Here is a 13,433-nt window from a genome sequence, read left to right as displayed (position 1 = left end):
CGTATCAATACTACAATGTAGAAAATGTAGAAATACTATGTTAGAAGTAAATGTCCAGAATTAAAAATGTACTTGAGTAAAATTACAAAAACATTGGTATCTAAATGTACTTAAAGTACCAGAACTAGAAAGTAGGCTACTCATTATGCAGAATATCCCATTGCACAAGTTGTCAAATGTATGACATCTTTTGAAAATAGCAGATCTACAAGATCTGTGAGCTTGTAGATCGTCTATTTTCGAATGGACGAAATGTATATGAAGGTGAAGTGGTTAATGTAAGTTTTGTAATAATAATCGAAATCTACAAAGGAACTAGTAACTGAAGTTGTCAAATAAAGGTAGGCCTATTGCGCACATAACAGGCCTTCACATAATGTACATAGACCTACTGTAGTGTGCACATAACACTATAACTAGCAAGGTTAACATTAGCCTAGTACTGTAGTAGTTCAGGTGACACCTTGTCCAAACAATAACTATACAGAAAAAAAGAAACACTGTGGAAACACGATCGCATCGTCCGTCATCAGCGTCATGGCTGAACGTCAACCTGGTTTTTGCACTTTCTCCATTACAACCCGTACATCTACATAAAAGTTCAGGTTTCAAATATAAAGTGCTAACCACATGGCCATGGATGTTACCATTATATACGGGCCGTCAGAAGTCCCCGTGTCTTCCGTATTGTTCAATGAAAAGCATTCTAATTCGATCAGTGGCCTCTTTCTCCGAATGTTCTCCATGCATTCAACTAAGCGACCCTAGTGGTTGGGAGGTGTATTGCACTCTGATACATTGTAACTGTATGAGGAAATGGCCTTCGATCGGATTAAAATGCTTTTTATTGAACAACACGGAATAAACAGATACTGTTGAGGAACCATACATATACGACATCTCTGGCAAACACACACACACACACACACACACACACACACACACACACACACACACACACATACACATACACATACACAACCACAACCACAAGAAATCAAGACAGCAGCGTCATGATCCTCACCCCAGCCAGCAACAACAACAAAAAAAGATTATGGCCTACCTTTCTTTGAGGTAAACTGTGAAGAATAATATTGCAAAAATAGTTCCAATCCAGTGCGTAACACACTAAAAACTCCTCATTTTGAGTCACGAGCGAAGAAAAAGTGTGTGTACGCACGCACGCACGCACACGCACACACACACACACACACACACACACACACACACACACACACACACACACACACACACACACGTGTGTCTCTCTCTTTTTCCTAGTCAGTGTATATGTCGCTCAACTAATAGCGAAGCATCAAAGGGATGCCCGTAGACACATAGATATATATCTATGCGTAGACGGAGCGGGACTCCCGCAGTCAGTCTGCCCGAGACAGCAGCAGCTGAGCGGCGAGACGAGAGCTGAACGTCCGCGAAATAACATGAAATACGGCAACATGATTTTTTCTTTAACTTTAATTTGTGTATATAAAATATAGATTCCCTGTCGAATCTCCTAATTACACCAACATTATTCTTGTGAAGTAGGTAGTTTGTGCTTTTTTATTAAGATGTATTAAGTTCGCTTTGGTCATTTCTAGCATGGGGAAACACCGAGTGATGCTCCCCGTCACAGAGTGCCCTATGACGGGCTCATGGAGAGCAGCGTGGGGGGGTAGCGACCAGACGGCCCGTTCAGTTATTTAGCAGCTTGTTTATAAACATTCTGCTGATTTGTTTTCCATAAATAGGTTATGTAGTAACTAAATATAGACTTATTTCTCATCTACAGCTGCTATTTTTCATTTTTGACTTCATAATGCGCATCTGCGCGCACAGCCCATTTTTGTCTCGCCTCGAAAAAAGCTCACTTGAGGAGACTTGAGTGACAGCTCCTTGGACACGGCCAGTTTGATCAAAAAACGCCAAGTCAAATGGAGTATAGGCTTTTTTTATATAAAGGCATCCTTTTGGTGTGAACGCAGCAGAAATAATGCTGACGACGGAGCCGTCGCCACTATGGAGAACTTTCAGCCATGTGTGTGTGTGTGTGTGTGTGTGTGTGTGTGTGTGTGTGTGTGTGTGTGTGTGTGTGTGTGTGTGTGTGTGTGAGTGGAAAGGGGTGGGGCTAGGCCTTAGCTGGGAAAAAGACCTCTGGTTCTCTCAGTGTCTGCAACTCAAATGGCCATTCTGTGTGTGTGGAATGTCTGACGTTGAATTGTAGGCGTGCACTCGGCAATAACCTTTATAGGTGGGCGGGGCTAAGAGGAAATTCCTGACATAACTTGAAGGAGAAGATAGAGGACTGGATTCTCCAGTCAAAAATAAAGAAAAAGGGACAGAAGCCCACATTGGCAATATTGGGGAACACGTTTTAGGTACACTCTTTTGCATGACATAATGTAGGTCTCAGTTTATGGCCAGGTGAGGTCATTCCAGAAATCTGGCTTAAGCTGGAAAGATCACACCACTGGTACTTACAACCATAGAGTTATAATATATCTAGAGGGCGGATTGCCCCGCCCCCAGCTATTCATTTCTATTAAAGTGCTCAGTTTTGAAGCACCCGGAAGTAAGAATAGGAACCAATATGGAACCAATATGAACCAATGGAATGGATCCATGGGTCGTGACGTGTCGTGAGCATGCGCACAAGTAGCATTTAAGTGCATTCTCAGATTTGACCACCAGGCTTGGCCGCTTCACTGTTCTACCGTAGTTCTGGGGGCTTGCTTACAACACATGGGAAATCATTGTCAGAACTCTTAACAACAATTTTGCTGCCACTTCTACAGAACCAAAAAGCCTCTATCAGATCACAAAAATGAGATGAATGATAAACAGAAAACTGACCTTCTAAACTGTCAAATACTTCTGGACCAAAAAGCATCAAATTATCACCAAACCTCTCAACAGGACCAATGACCCAAACGAAACCATCAAAACCATTCAAAGTACAAAAACATACAAAAACGCGAGTGTTCTCTGTGTGTGTGTGTGTGTGTGTGTGTGTGTGTGTGTGTGTGTGTGTGTGTGTGTGTGTGTGTGTGTGTCTGTGTGTGTGTGTGTGTGTGTGTGTGTGCCCCCTGCCCCAGCAGCTGTGCCAAAGCAGATGTTTGCCAGTATAATTACCACCAGCCCAGAGAGAGAGAGAGAGAGAGAGAGAGAGAGAGAGAGAGAGAGGGAAGGAGGTGAGAGACAAATTCTCTTTCACATGCCCTGGCAAAACAGTTCAACATAAACCTGATGGCTCTGCTTAGGTACACAGATTAATATAAACCACATCAAATGAGTTACACATCCCTGTAGGTGCCTTTGTGTCCTTTCTAATTAAATATGAATTAACATGAGCACTTTCCACACAACAATTAATGGAGAACATAACTTAGGGCTCCTGCAATACTACCCTGGGCATCCTTTTTGTACTTTTCTGGTGTAAATTAAAATGACCAAAAAACCACGCTGCATCCTCCCTCATAGTGTCTCCACTATGAGGGGAGGATCCCAGTCTAGACTGCTCTAATCCCTGGACCCTGACCCCATGGTTAATGTTGAGACTGCTCCATGCCTGATGTCTAAGACTGGTTGCATTGACCCTTGGAGGGGGGGGGTGTAGTGGAGACCTGGTTAATCCCATGGGGGAAATTCTGTTTTCAGCTGATGGCTGCTCAGATGATTTTGATGAGCGCTCAGGGGGAGCAGGTGTCTTGTTCATGGACACCTCGGCAATAGCCGGGGCCGGGAATCGAACCTGGAACTTTCAGCTCGCCAGACGGCCTCTCTAACCATTCAGTTATGTCTACACACCATGGACATTATACAACCCAAATATCTGCACAAGACGGTACGAGGCACAGCACAATTATTATTACTGCAATTTTCACGCCCAGAACCCACGTTGATCTGGCGCAATGCTATCTTATACAGAATGTTTCACGTTTTTGCCTATACAGTAACTCCAGCTTGAACCGCAGGTCATACAATCACATTTATTCCCCCTGGATCATGACACAACTCCCCATCCTGGCCCCGGCCATTTGTGCAAGACTATATTTTGTGTTTTCTTCAAAACATACTTTTTTGTCTAAAACACACAAATCGGTACTCATTATCTCTGGAGTCAGATGTATTAGTCAGATGTGTCATATTCCATTCTGATTGACTGCTATGACTTCCGTAAGAAATCTGGCCTGGCAGAGACCTGAGTTCTGAGGAGCGCACTTTTCTATTCCAAGTCTGAATTTCCGTCTGAGCTTTATGTGCTTTGACCCAGTGTAAATCCGAAATTTAGCATGTCATGAGTTTCTACATCTAACAGAAAATATGATGTGGGGCTTTTCCTTAACATTCTAAATACAGTAATAAGTCAGTAATGGATTAAACAAACGAAAAACTAACAATAAACAAAGATCAATGAACATGTCTCAAGTCTGTTACCTGAAGTACAAGGTGAGTCCATCTGTCAAGGGTGATTCTACCCTGCGTGATAAAGCTGACGTTCAGAGGCGTTTGATGGCCAGGCTGCTGTCCGTACTGCAGCGTCACTGCCCGCTCGGACACCATTAGGACGAAAACCAAGCGCACCCCTGAGCTCTTCTCCAACAACACCCTGAGAGGAGAAAACACACGTGTCAGCAGAACCAAATGGATGAAGACTGGATGGATAGAAGAGCTGGTCCACACACACACACGCACATACACGCACACGCACACACACACACACACACACACACACACACACACACACACACACACACACAGTCCTCCTGACATTTACACATGGAATATCAATATTTTACATGACTAGGGTTCTCCTGATGCTCTGAGGGCAAACCACACACAGTGTCATATTAATCACCATCAGTGACATTTTATAGGAAATCATGGCTTTTATGAACCCAGGCCAACATGGATGATGAATCACAAGAAGAGAGAGAGAATACATGGAGGATCTGCACATTAGGCCAAGTTTGAGGGCTAGAACTAAAACCTGTCACAGTGCGGATTTGTTTAACAGATTTAACAGTGTGGCTCTGCAGGAGGATATAGCCATCTTGAAGAGGGTCGGTTGATGGTCTGTGTTTGTACAGAGATAATCTTGCAAACCTCTGGACCGATCAGCACCAAATGTCTTGTGCAGTTTCACATACACGTATATGTTTGATATATTTTTTTAAATCTAAATTGAATTTTATAACGGAAGTCGAAGGGGCTCAAAGGCATTAATACGTCATGGACTAACGTCACAGTTTGGCCACATAAAGCCCGACATCCACACTGGAGCCCAAGTGGATCCAAATATCCAAATGATTTGATTTCTTCACCTTGGGGGTTGACAGTACTGTATGTACTGTAACAGCTTAGTTTACATCAAACACACTTTATGGGGATTGGGGAGATGGTTATTGCTACGGATACCATTCAATTAATTGCATCAAACTAAATGCACCACGGACCGGTTCACAGAGGCCCCCCATGGAATGATTACTTTCCTTTTTTTTACGCTGAATTAAAGTGTTGCTATGAATGGAAATGTCCATTCTATCCTTTTCTGTTTCTATGCTTGAAAATGTTTAGTTAAAGTAAAAGGTTAATGTGAAATGGCATCAAATTTCACCGTGTGTCTTTAAGGACACACACAATGAGTGTATTTGTGGAGGTGGACTGTTTGGCAGTCACTGTGTCTGTCACATAGTTTAGTATCATGTAATCCAGAGCTTGGCCTGCCTGCTAGGAGCCACTTATATGACAAAACACAAAGTCACTTTATTTCTGGCCAGTGTTCGCCTCATGGAGGAACTTCACAGGGAGCTTTGCTCTGCCTGTTGGACACACATTTTAAAACTACAAGATAGTTAGAAGACAGCGGGTAGACAACAAACCTAGCATCTGTCTAAGTAACAAACTTGGCATCTGTGGACAAGTAAACCTCATTCATACAACTATATAAAGCAAACAGCATTAATCTAATAACATTCATGTGGACAAGAAAGGAGCAAGTGAACAAGTAAACAACATACACGTGATGTGGAAAATATAACTGGCATCTATATACATTTATATCAGTATATTTGTGTCAGTATAAGTAAGTACTGATACAAAAAAAATTGAAGAGCAAGGGGATGAGGTGAAGCTGAAAGAATAGTGCTGGAAGATGGGGAGTGAGTCCTGACTGAGGTGGGAACTGGGAAGATGGTTATTAAACATAAAGACTTTTTTTATGTGAACATTGTTACTAGAGCAACTAGTTACAACAACCAACCAGCAGCCAAAGTCTGACATAAGGGACCACATGACTGTAGAGAGGGTTAGTAGGTGATGCCACAGCTCTGACCCAGTGCAACGGAAAGAAAGGTAACAGACCTGCACTGAACCAAACCAAACAATATTGATTTATAGAATTCTGACAAAATCCACCTGAAAATCCTCAGTGTGTGATGATGAACATGTGATGATGAACATCACGTAAGGTTCATGTCATTGTAGATGTAGCAAAAATGATTTAAGTTTTTTTGGCAACTTGATTATCAGTTGACTTGTTGATTCGGACTCCATATTAAACTGGAAACATTTATTATCATCACCAGAAACACACAATCAAACCTTTATCCTGATAAGAAATAAAACCCCGGCAAAACCATAGTAAATAAGGTTTGATACAACAGGTGGCTGGCAGTGTTCATTGTTCACATGGGGGGGTGGGGGTGAAAGGACAACCAAAGAAAGAGGGAGATGAGGTGATGGTGGGGGTGGGGGGGTAGGGGTGAAGAGAGATGGACAGAGGTGAGGACAGAGACATCCTTTCATCTGGGGCTTTGATGGCAGCCCTGACAGCCACTATAACAAAAGACAGAAAACACGGCAGAGAGAAAAAGGAGAGAGAGAGAGAGAGAGAGAGAGAGAGAGAGAGAGAGAGAGAGAGAGAGAGAGAATGAGGGAGATAGAACGAGATACAGGTGTCATGTTCAGTCTGTCATGGTCTCTGCTCACAAATAAGCAGATAAAATTCAAACATCTGATCACTCTGTCATTCAGTAACATCTGATCACTGACATGCAATAACAGGGCTTCTACAGGGAGCTCAGCAACTCAACCTGGAGTCCCTATTCTTGGGATTATGTAATTATAGGCAAGAACATTCACAATTGTTAAAATCTTCAGAATAAAATGGAGAAAATTGCAGATCTACATGGAGATGTGAGGCCCAAAGCTGCGTGGAGCTTCAGTCTGAAATTGGCTGCAGTGTCTGCGATTATAAGGGGGAGGGGATTCGAATTGACCTAAACCAATCACAAGAGATCCACGGATCCGCCTACATCTGACGTCATCGCACAGCTTGTTTTAGCAGATATTCACTGATTGGCTTGTCGTTAGACCCACCGCCACCTCTCATTGAGTCTCATTGGACGGTACTGGACGGTATCGAAGATATCCTAGGCTCATATTTCAACACCAGACCAAGAGGCAGTCCACTCAGAGAGTGTGCAGGGTCTATGGTTTAGAACCAGGTTACTAGTGACTCCAAATTTGGACAAGGTTTCAGCCCGGTCCGAGCCCCTGTAACTTCCGTTAAATTTCAAAAATGAAAAAGAGGCTAAGTCGGCCTACTGGCTGTATGCATAAGAGATTTGGCGCTGATCGGTCCAGTGGTTTGCAGGATTATCTCCGGACAAAAACAGTCAAGCACAGACGTCAACCGACCCTCTTCAAGATGGCTAGATTCCTGCAGAGCTGTTAATCATAAAAGCCATGCATGCATATAGAATAAAGTATATAGGGCTTAAGTGGTTAATCTGGTGAAATATTAGTGCAAACACTGTAAACATCTTGGTTCATTTCCAGACTCTATCCCAGCTAACTTTACAATACAAAGTTACGATCTCTTATGACGGGCACGCATCGGTGTGTGTGTGCGTGTGTGTGTGTGTGTGTGTGTGTGTGTGTGTGTGTGTGTGTGTGTGTGTGTGTGTGTGTGTGTGTGTGTGTGTGTGTGTGTGTGTGTGCGTGCGTGCGTGCGCACACGCGTGTATGACCACGAATGCCTGGCCGATCATTTGTTTGTCACAGCCAAAGCCTTATTTAGCTTTACAACGCGAAAATAACATTTGATCAAAGTGCAACAACTGTGGCAGCCACGTTTGACATGTTCAGTTCTTTCCACAGTGACACTGCTCACGGCAACTGTTCAGCATGCTGTGGCACTTTAGCTTGCTCCGATTGGCCAGCTACTGTCGTATCAGCCCTAGGGGTTATCAGATCACCCTCTCTGCCCTTTCATCACTCCCCTCATCCAGGGCAAATAAAGCCTGGGTATATGATACTGTGATTTACTAACGTAATTACCTTTTGGTTAATTGCCTTGTCTGCTGCCACAGCATTCACACAGTGTATAGAGTTACAATATTCTAACAGGATATAGTGAATTAACCCATTAAGACTGGGACCGCATCTATGTCATTTTTTTATTTCTTTGGCTATTCAAAAATAGCAGATATACAAGCTCACAGCGCGGCACTATGAGCTTGTAGATCTGCTATCATAATTAAATAATAATCTTTGCTTCTGGGGGTCACTGGAACAAAATATTTTGAGATGGGGGGTCGCCGACAAATACATATAATTTTGGGGGTCCTTGACATGAAAAAAGTTTGACAACCACTGATATGTAAAAAAAGGAAAACAAACTGTTAGGATTTAGAAGACAGAATCCCCCAGAAGCAAAGAGTTACAAATGTTTGCTTTAAAAAACATATATTCAAAGATTTGCACAAAGTTTCATGATTTTTCAAAAAATTGCAGATCTACAAGCTCATACCGCAGCACTCGGTGCCGCGGTATGAGCTTGTATATCTGCTATTTTTGAATAGCCAAAGAAATCTAAAAATTACACAGATGCGTTCTCGGATTGAATGGGTTAAATTTCAACAGCTCATGCTACAGTGTGTGTATGGACAGGAAGTCAGTACATGCAAACACCATGCATGCTGTTTATATCTATCTTTAGTTCTCTGTATGTTAAGTCAGAGGATTGATGATCAGGTACGTCATCTCCGTTCTGCTGGAAGACTAGATAGTGTTGCCAGAAAGCCAACTGATCTGTGTGTGTGTATTTGTGTTAGCAACTGATCTATGTGTGTGTGTGTGTGTGTGTGTGTGTGTGTGTGTGTGTGTGTGTGTGTGTGTGTGTGTGTGTGTGTGTGTGTGTGTGTGTGTGTGTGTGTGTGTGTGTGTGTGTGTGCTGCCAACTGATCTGAGTCTGTTGCCAACTGATCTGAGTGTAACTCTGCACCATCTCAGCTCTACGTGGGACACCAAGACACACCAATACAATCTCATCATCTCTCTCTCTCTCTCTCACACACACACACACACACACACACACACACACACACACACACACACACACACACACACACACACACACACACACACACACACACACTCCCACATACATGTACACACGCACGCAGAGACACCACATCTATGTAGGACATAGTGTTAACTTAACACTAATACTGATGTTAGGTTAATCCATGTCAAGATCATTTTGGTCTTTGTTACACAACACACCACGTGAAACTTCATTCATTCAAGTCGTTGTTGTAATACAGTAAGTGCCAGCTATTAAATTACAATATAATGTGCAATATGATTGTAAACAGCTCATGGGATGAACTAAATGAATACATAATAATAATGATAGTAGTAATAATAATAATAATAATAATAATTAATCTAAAACAGTAAACTCACATCTCTCCAGAAGCAGCTGGTTTGATCCAGACAGACAGGGTGAGGGATCCCAGTGGTCCGAGGTTCTGGGATGGAGGTGAGACCAGACACCCACCCTGGACCGATTGGAACACAACACTACTGGCTCCAGTAAGAACACCTTCTGAACTGGTACTGGAACTAACGTTGAGTTCTGTGTGCATCTCAGGGTGAGTGTCAGAGTCTTCCTTTACACAGGAACCCCTGAGTGGAGGAGATTAAAATTGTGTTTATTTAAAAAAGATCTCTCAGAGGTATGTCACAGCCGCTGACAATGATGACATCCCAGTATAAAATAGCTCAAAACACGTTGCGATGCTTGTAGATTGGCTATTTTCAGCAAGCGATTTGCTCGCAGAGAGGGGTCTTCTCTGGTGACACAAACATACAAACAGAAGACCCTTTTCCACCCGAGTGGTAAGTTATGATGATGATGAAGAGTGTTCATCACCGATGTAACCAAACAGCCCTGACCCGAATAGCATTAGTAATTGTTGATTGTTCAATATATCAAATATGAAGCCCAGTAACGGTAGACAACAACGTTGTCCCAGATCGATAAACCGACTTAAAACGTTATACAGGTAGTCTGTCTAATATACAGTATTTTGGTTAGTGTGGACTTTATGCCAGGGGAACTAAGATTAATCTTAAATGGTGCAACAAAACAAAGACACAGCTTTAACCATCACCAATCAAAATAACTAGACCACTGCAATGTATAGTTTTTCTTTATGATATTTCGCTTGCTTTCGCCATTGTTTATATCGGATTCGCATCTGCATCTTCCAACCTGTAGAATATTGACACGCCCACTGTGGTACCCAGTTCTGGGCTTTTTGGGTTTCGGAACCAATTATTTTCAGTGAACTGGTTCTAGATTAGGCGGGGGGAAAAGAACGGAACCAGTTCTATGCCGGTGGAAAAGGGCTAACAGAGTGCAAAAAGCAGTATGAAATGTGCAATAACGTAATAACGCAAAATATGAATACAAAACCGAAAATGCCTTAATTCTCAAGTGCGTATTGAACCATGGAACCATGGAACTGGGGCAGCCATAGCTGAGTGGGTAGAGAGGCCATCTGGGAAACAGAAGGTCCCCAGTTTGTGCCCCGGCCTATGTGTTGAAGAGTCCCTGAGCAAGACACTTAACCCCCCTAACTGCTCCCCGAGCGCTGTACTAATAGCACTCACTGCTCTGTGTTTCCTAATCATTAGTATGGGTAAATGCAGAGGACAAAGTTCACTTATGTGCAAAATAAATATACAGTGACAAAAAACACCCCAAAGGGACCAAATTATTATTAATATATATGGATGGTCTAAAATACTACTCAAAGAGAACTGGCTGTCCGAGTCTAGGACCCGCCACAGTGGTGTCCGGTAAGAACCTAACCGAGATGTCAACCCTGATGATTAAGAAGAGTGGATCGCATCGTATGGTTCAATATTATACCAAGAGCCGTACCATCCCTACAATAAATGGGATGTTAGCATGGTCAGTGCCTCAAAGGTCAGTTGTTGTTTATTTGAGGGGGATTTTTTGAATAGTAAAGGGTTGAATATTATTGATCAACAATAACAATACTGTTGGCTGGTAATTTTAAGTACATGATAACACAGGTGTTACACAGTGAGTGGGCCGACCTAAAATCCATTTATCTGAAAAGTAATATCCATTTTGTAAGGTCCCACCCCACTTTATATATATATATATATATTATATTGTGTAAGCTGATATGAACTGAAACCGAGCGGACCTGAACTAACCGGAAAAGACCATGATAGTACGCACCTGTATGCAGGCAGTAGCAGTGGGGCATGTGGAGGTGTGGAGGACCTATAGGGACATTCCTGGTTACAGAAGTTCAGAGAACATCCCAGTAGATCGGCCTGGGTGGAGGCGGGCTGGCAGTAGCTACTCCTTACTGGAAACCCACAGGTGGAGCGATCAGGGGAAGTGGAGATGGGTTTGAATGCAGCGATGTTCTCCAACCGTGGAAAATTACCCTGAACACCAACAAGAATTGAAAGAGGGTTTGAGACTTTGAGCAGTTTGAGGACATCTGGCTCATATGCAAATGTTTTACTGCATGCAGTGTTTTATGACATACTGTAATAGTATTTTATCATAATGCATATCTATATGCAGTTTTATCACATAGTGTTTTATCATATGTCGTGTTTCAGTGTTTTACCATATGCAGTGTTCGAGCTTATTCAGTATTTTATCTTATACATTGTTTCAGTGTATTTAGATCTGTCATATGCAGTGTTACAGCATATTCAGTGTCTTATCATGCAGTGTTTTACCACACTGGTCATATCATATATGCAGTGTTTCAGAATTTGATCTGACATATGCAGTGTTTCATTGTATTCTTTCTTATCGTGTATTCAGTGTGTTATCTATCATATTATCCAGTCTTAAATCATATTCTGTTTTATCTGTCATATGCAGCGTTTAAGCGTATTCTGTGTTTCTGCAATTTATCATAACTAGAGTTACATCTAGAGCAGATCCGACTGATATGCCCATATATGGAGATCTCTGTTAACTAGTTGTACGAATGCTTGTTTTATTGTTTTATTGTTTTATTGTTGAATTGTTTATTGGATCTTGTTTAGTCAATACAATTATTTGTTTTTAGCTCCTGCTCATTTGACTACTTTGTCTCATCTGTTTAAGGAAATAGGTAGCTGATATATTGCACTTTTACCTTAGCGCTAGGTATGCTCTTGGTTGCTTGTTATTGCAGAAAATGCACTTATAACCTCTGGTGATTAGTAGCTTTCGTTCCCTACCTTTGTTGATTGCACTTATTGTAAGTCGCTTTGGATAAAAGCGTCTGCTAAATGACTGTAATGTAATGTAATGTAATCTCTGTATGTGTCAGTCTGTGTCCTTTTTATGACCTTTTTATGCCCACCTGCCGGCCAGCCCGACCACGGGCCGGTCTTCCCTTAAGCCAATTTTAATATAGGATGCAGAGTTTTATCAGGTAAGGTACAGTAATGACAGGCAAATAATCTAATCTGTGAAAACCCTTTTACCAAAGTTCATAACGCCACAAATGAAGGTATGCTCTATAAATGTATAAATGTAAATGCAACTTATGTTGGGTTTTTTTGTTAGTTACTTAGTTGGTTAGTTATTTTAGTTGATTTTTAAAATGAATTTCCACATATCCAATCAGACGTATCCAATGCATAAAATAAAAGGTTCATTTCAGCACTAGGCCTACTATTTGATCCATATTGAAAGGGTTCAATTCCAATTCCACCATGTTGCATTAGAAGGAGGTGGTTTATGATAGCCAACATTACCAACATTACCTGGGAAGAAGCAGTGTTTGGACACATGCTGAGGACGAGAAACAACCTCAGGACAACATCCCACAGCGTCATCCTTCTAACCAAGACTTCATTCCTCCGTCCAGCTCCATCCTTTCTTTCAGTGAATGGCCACAGGTAGGACCACAAACTCTTTTTCCTCTTTTTGGGTTGATATTTTCCTTCTGAAAGTGACAGAGTAAAAGGGAAGCCTCTTTCTATCCTGCAACTTCCATCTATATTTCCCAGCATTCTTCTCTTCATAACACCTTTGAGCTCTTCCCAAACTTCACATTGGTGTTCATTCCTTTGCTCGTATCTCTCTGTTT

The 13,433-nt window shown here is 41.9% G+C and overlaps 1 protein-coding gene across 1 annotated transcript in view; it reads right to left on the bottom strand.

Annotated features, from left to right (window-relative positions):
• Positions 1–13,179, bottom strand: part of ush2a (Usher syndrome 2A (autosomal recessive, mild)) — a gene marked incomplete at both ends in the record, with an annotated part of 295,634 nt that extends 282,455 nt beyond the window's left edge. The window contains 4 exons of the mRNA XM_084054952.1: positions 4,438–4,609; positions 9,754–9,975; positions 11,567–11,781; positions 13,108–13,179. Coding sequence (XP_083911078.1) covers positions 4,438–4,609; positions 9,754–9,975; positions 11,567–11,781; positions 13,108–13,179 — 681 coding nt within the window. The remainder of the gene's footprint in view (positions 1–4,437; positions 4,610–9,753; positions 9,976–11,566; positions 11,782–13,107) is intronic.
• Between the last annotated feature and the right edge of the window lie 254 nt (positions 13,180–13,433).

The sequence above is a fragment of the Gymnoscopelus microlampas genome, assembly GCF_963454915.1.
Source record: "Gymnoscopelus microlampas genome assembly, chromosome: 1".
In the NCBI taxonomy this organism is placed as follows: Eukaryota; Metazoa; Chordata; class Actinopteri; order Myctophiformes; family Myctophidae; genus Gymnoscopelus; species Gymnoscopelus microlampas.
The sequence above is the reverse complement of the archived record's forward strand: the minus strand, read 5'-3'. Positions and strand labels throughout refer to the sequence as shown.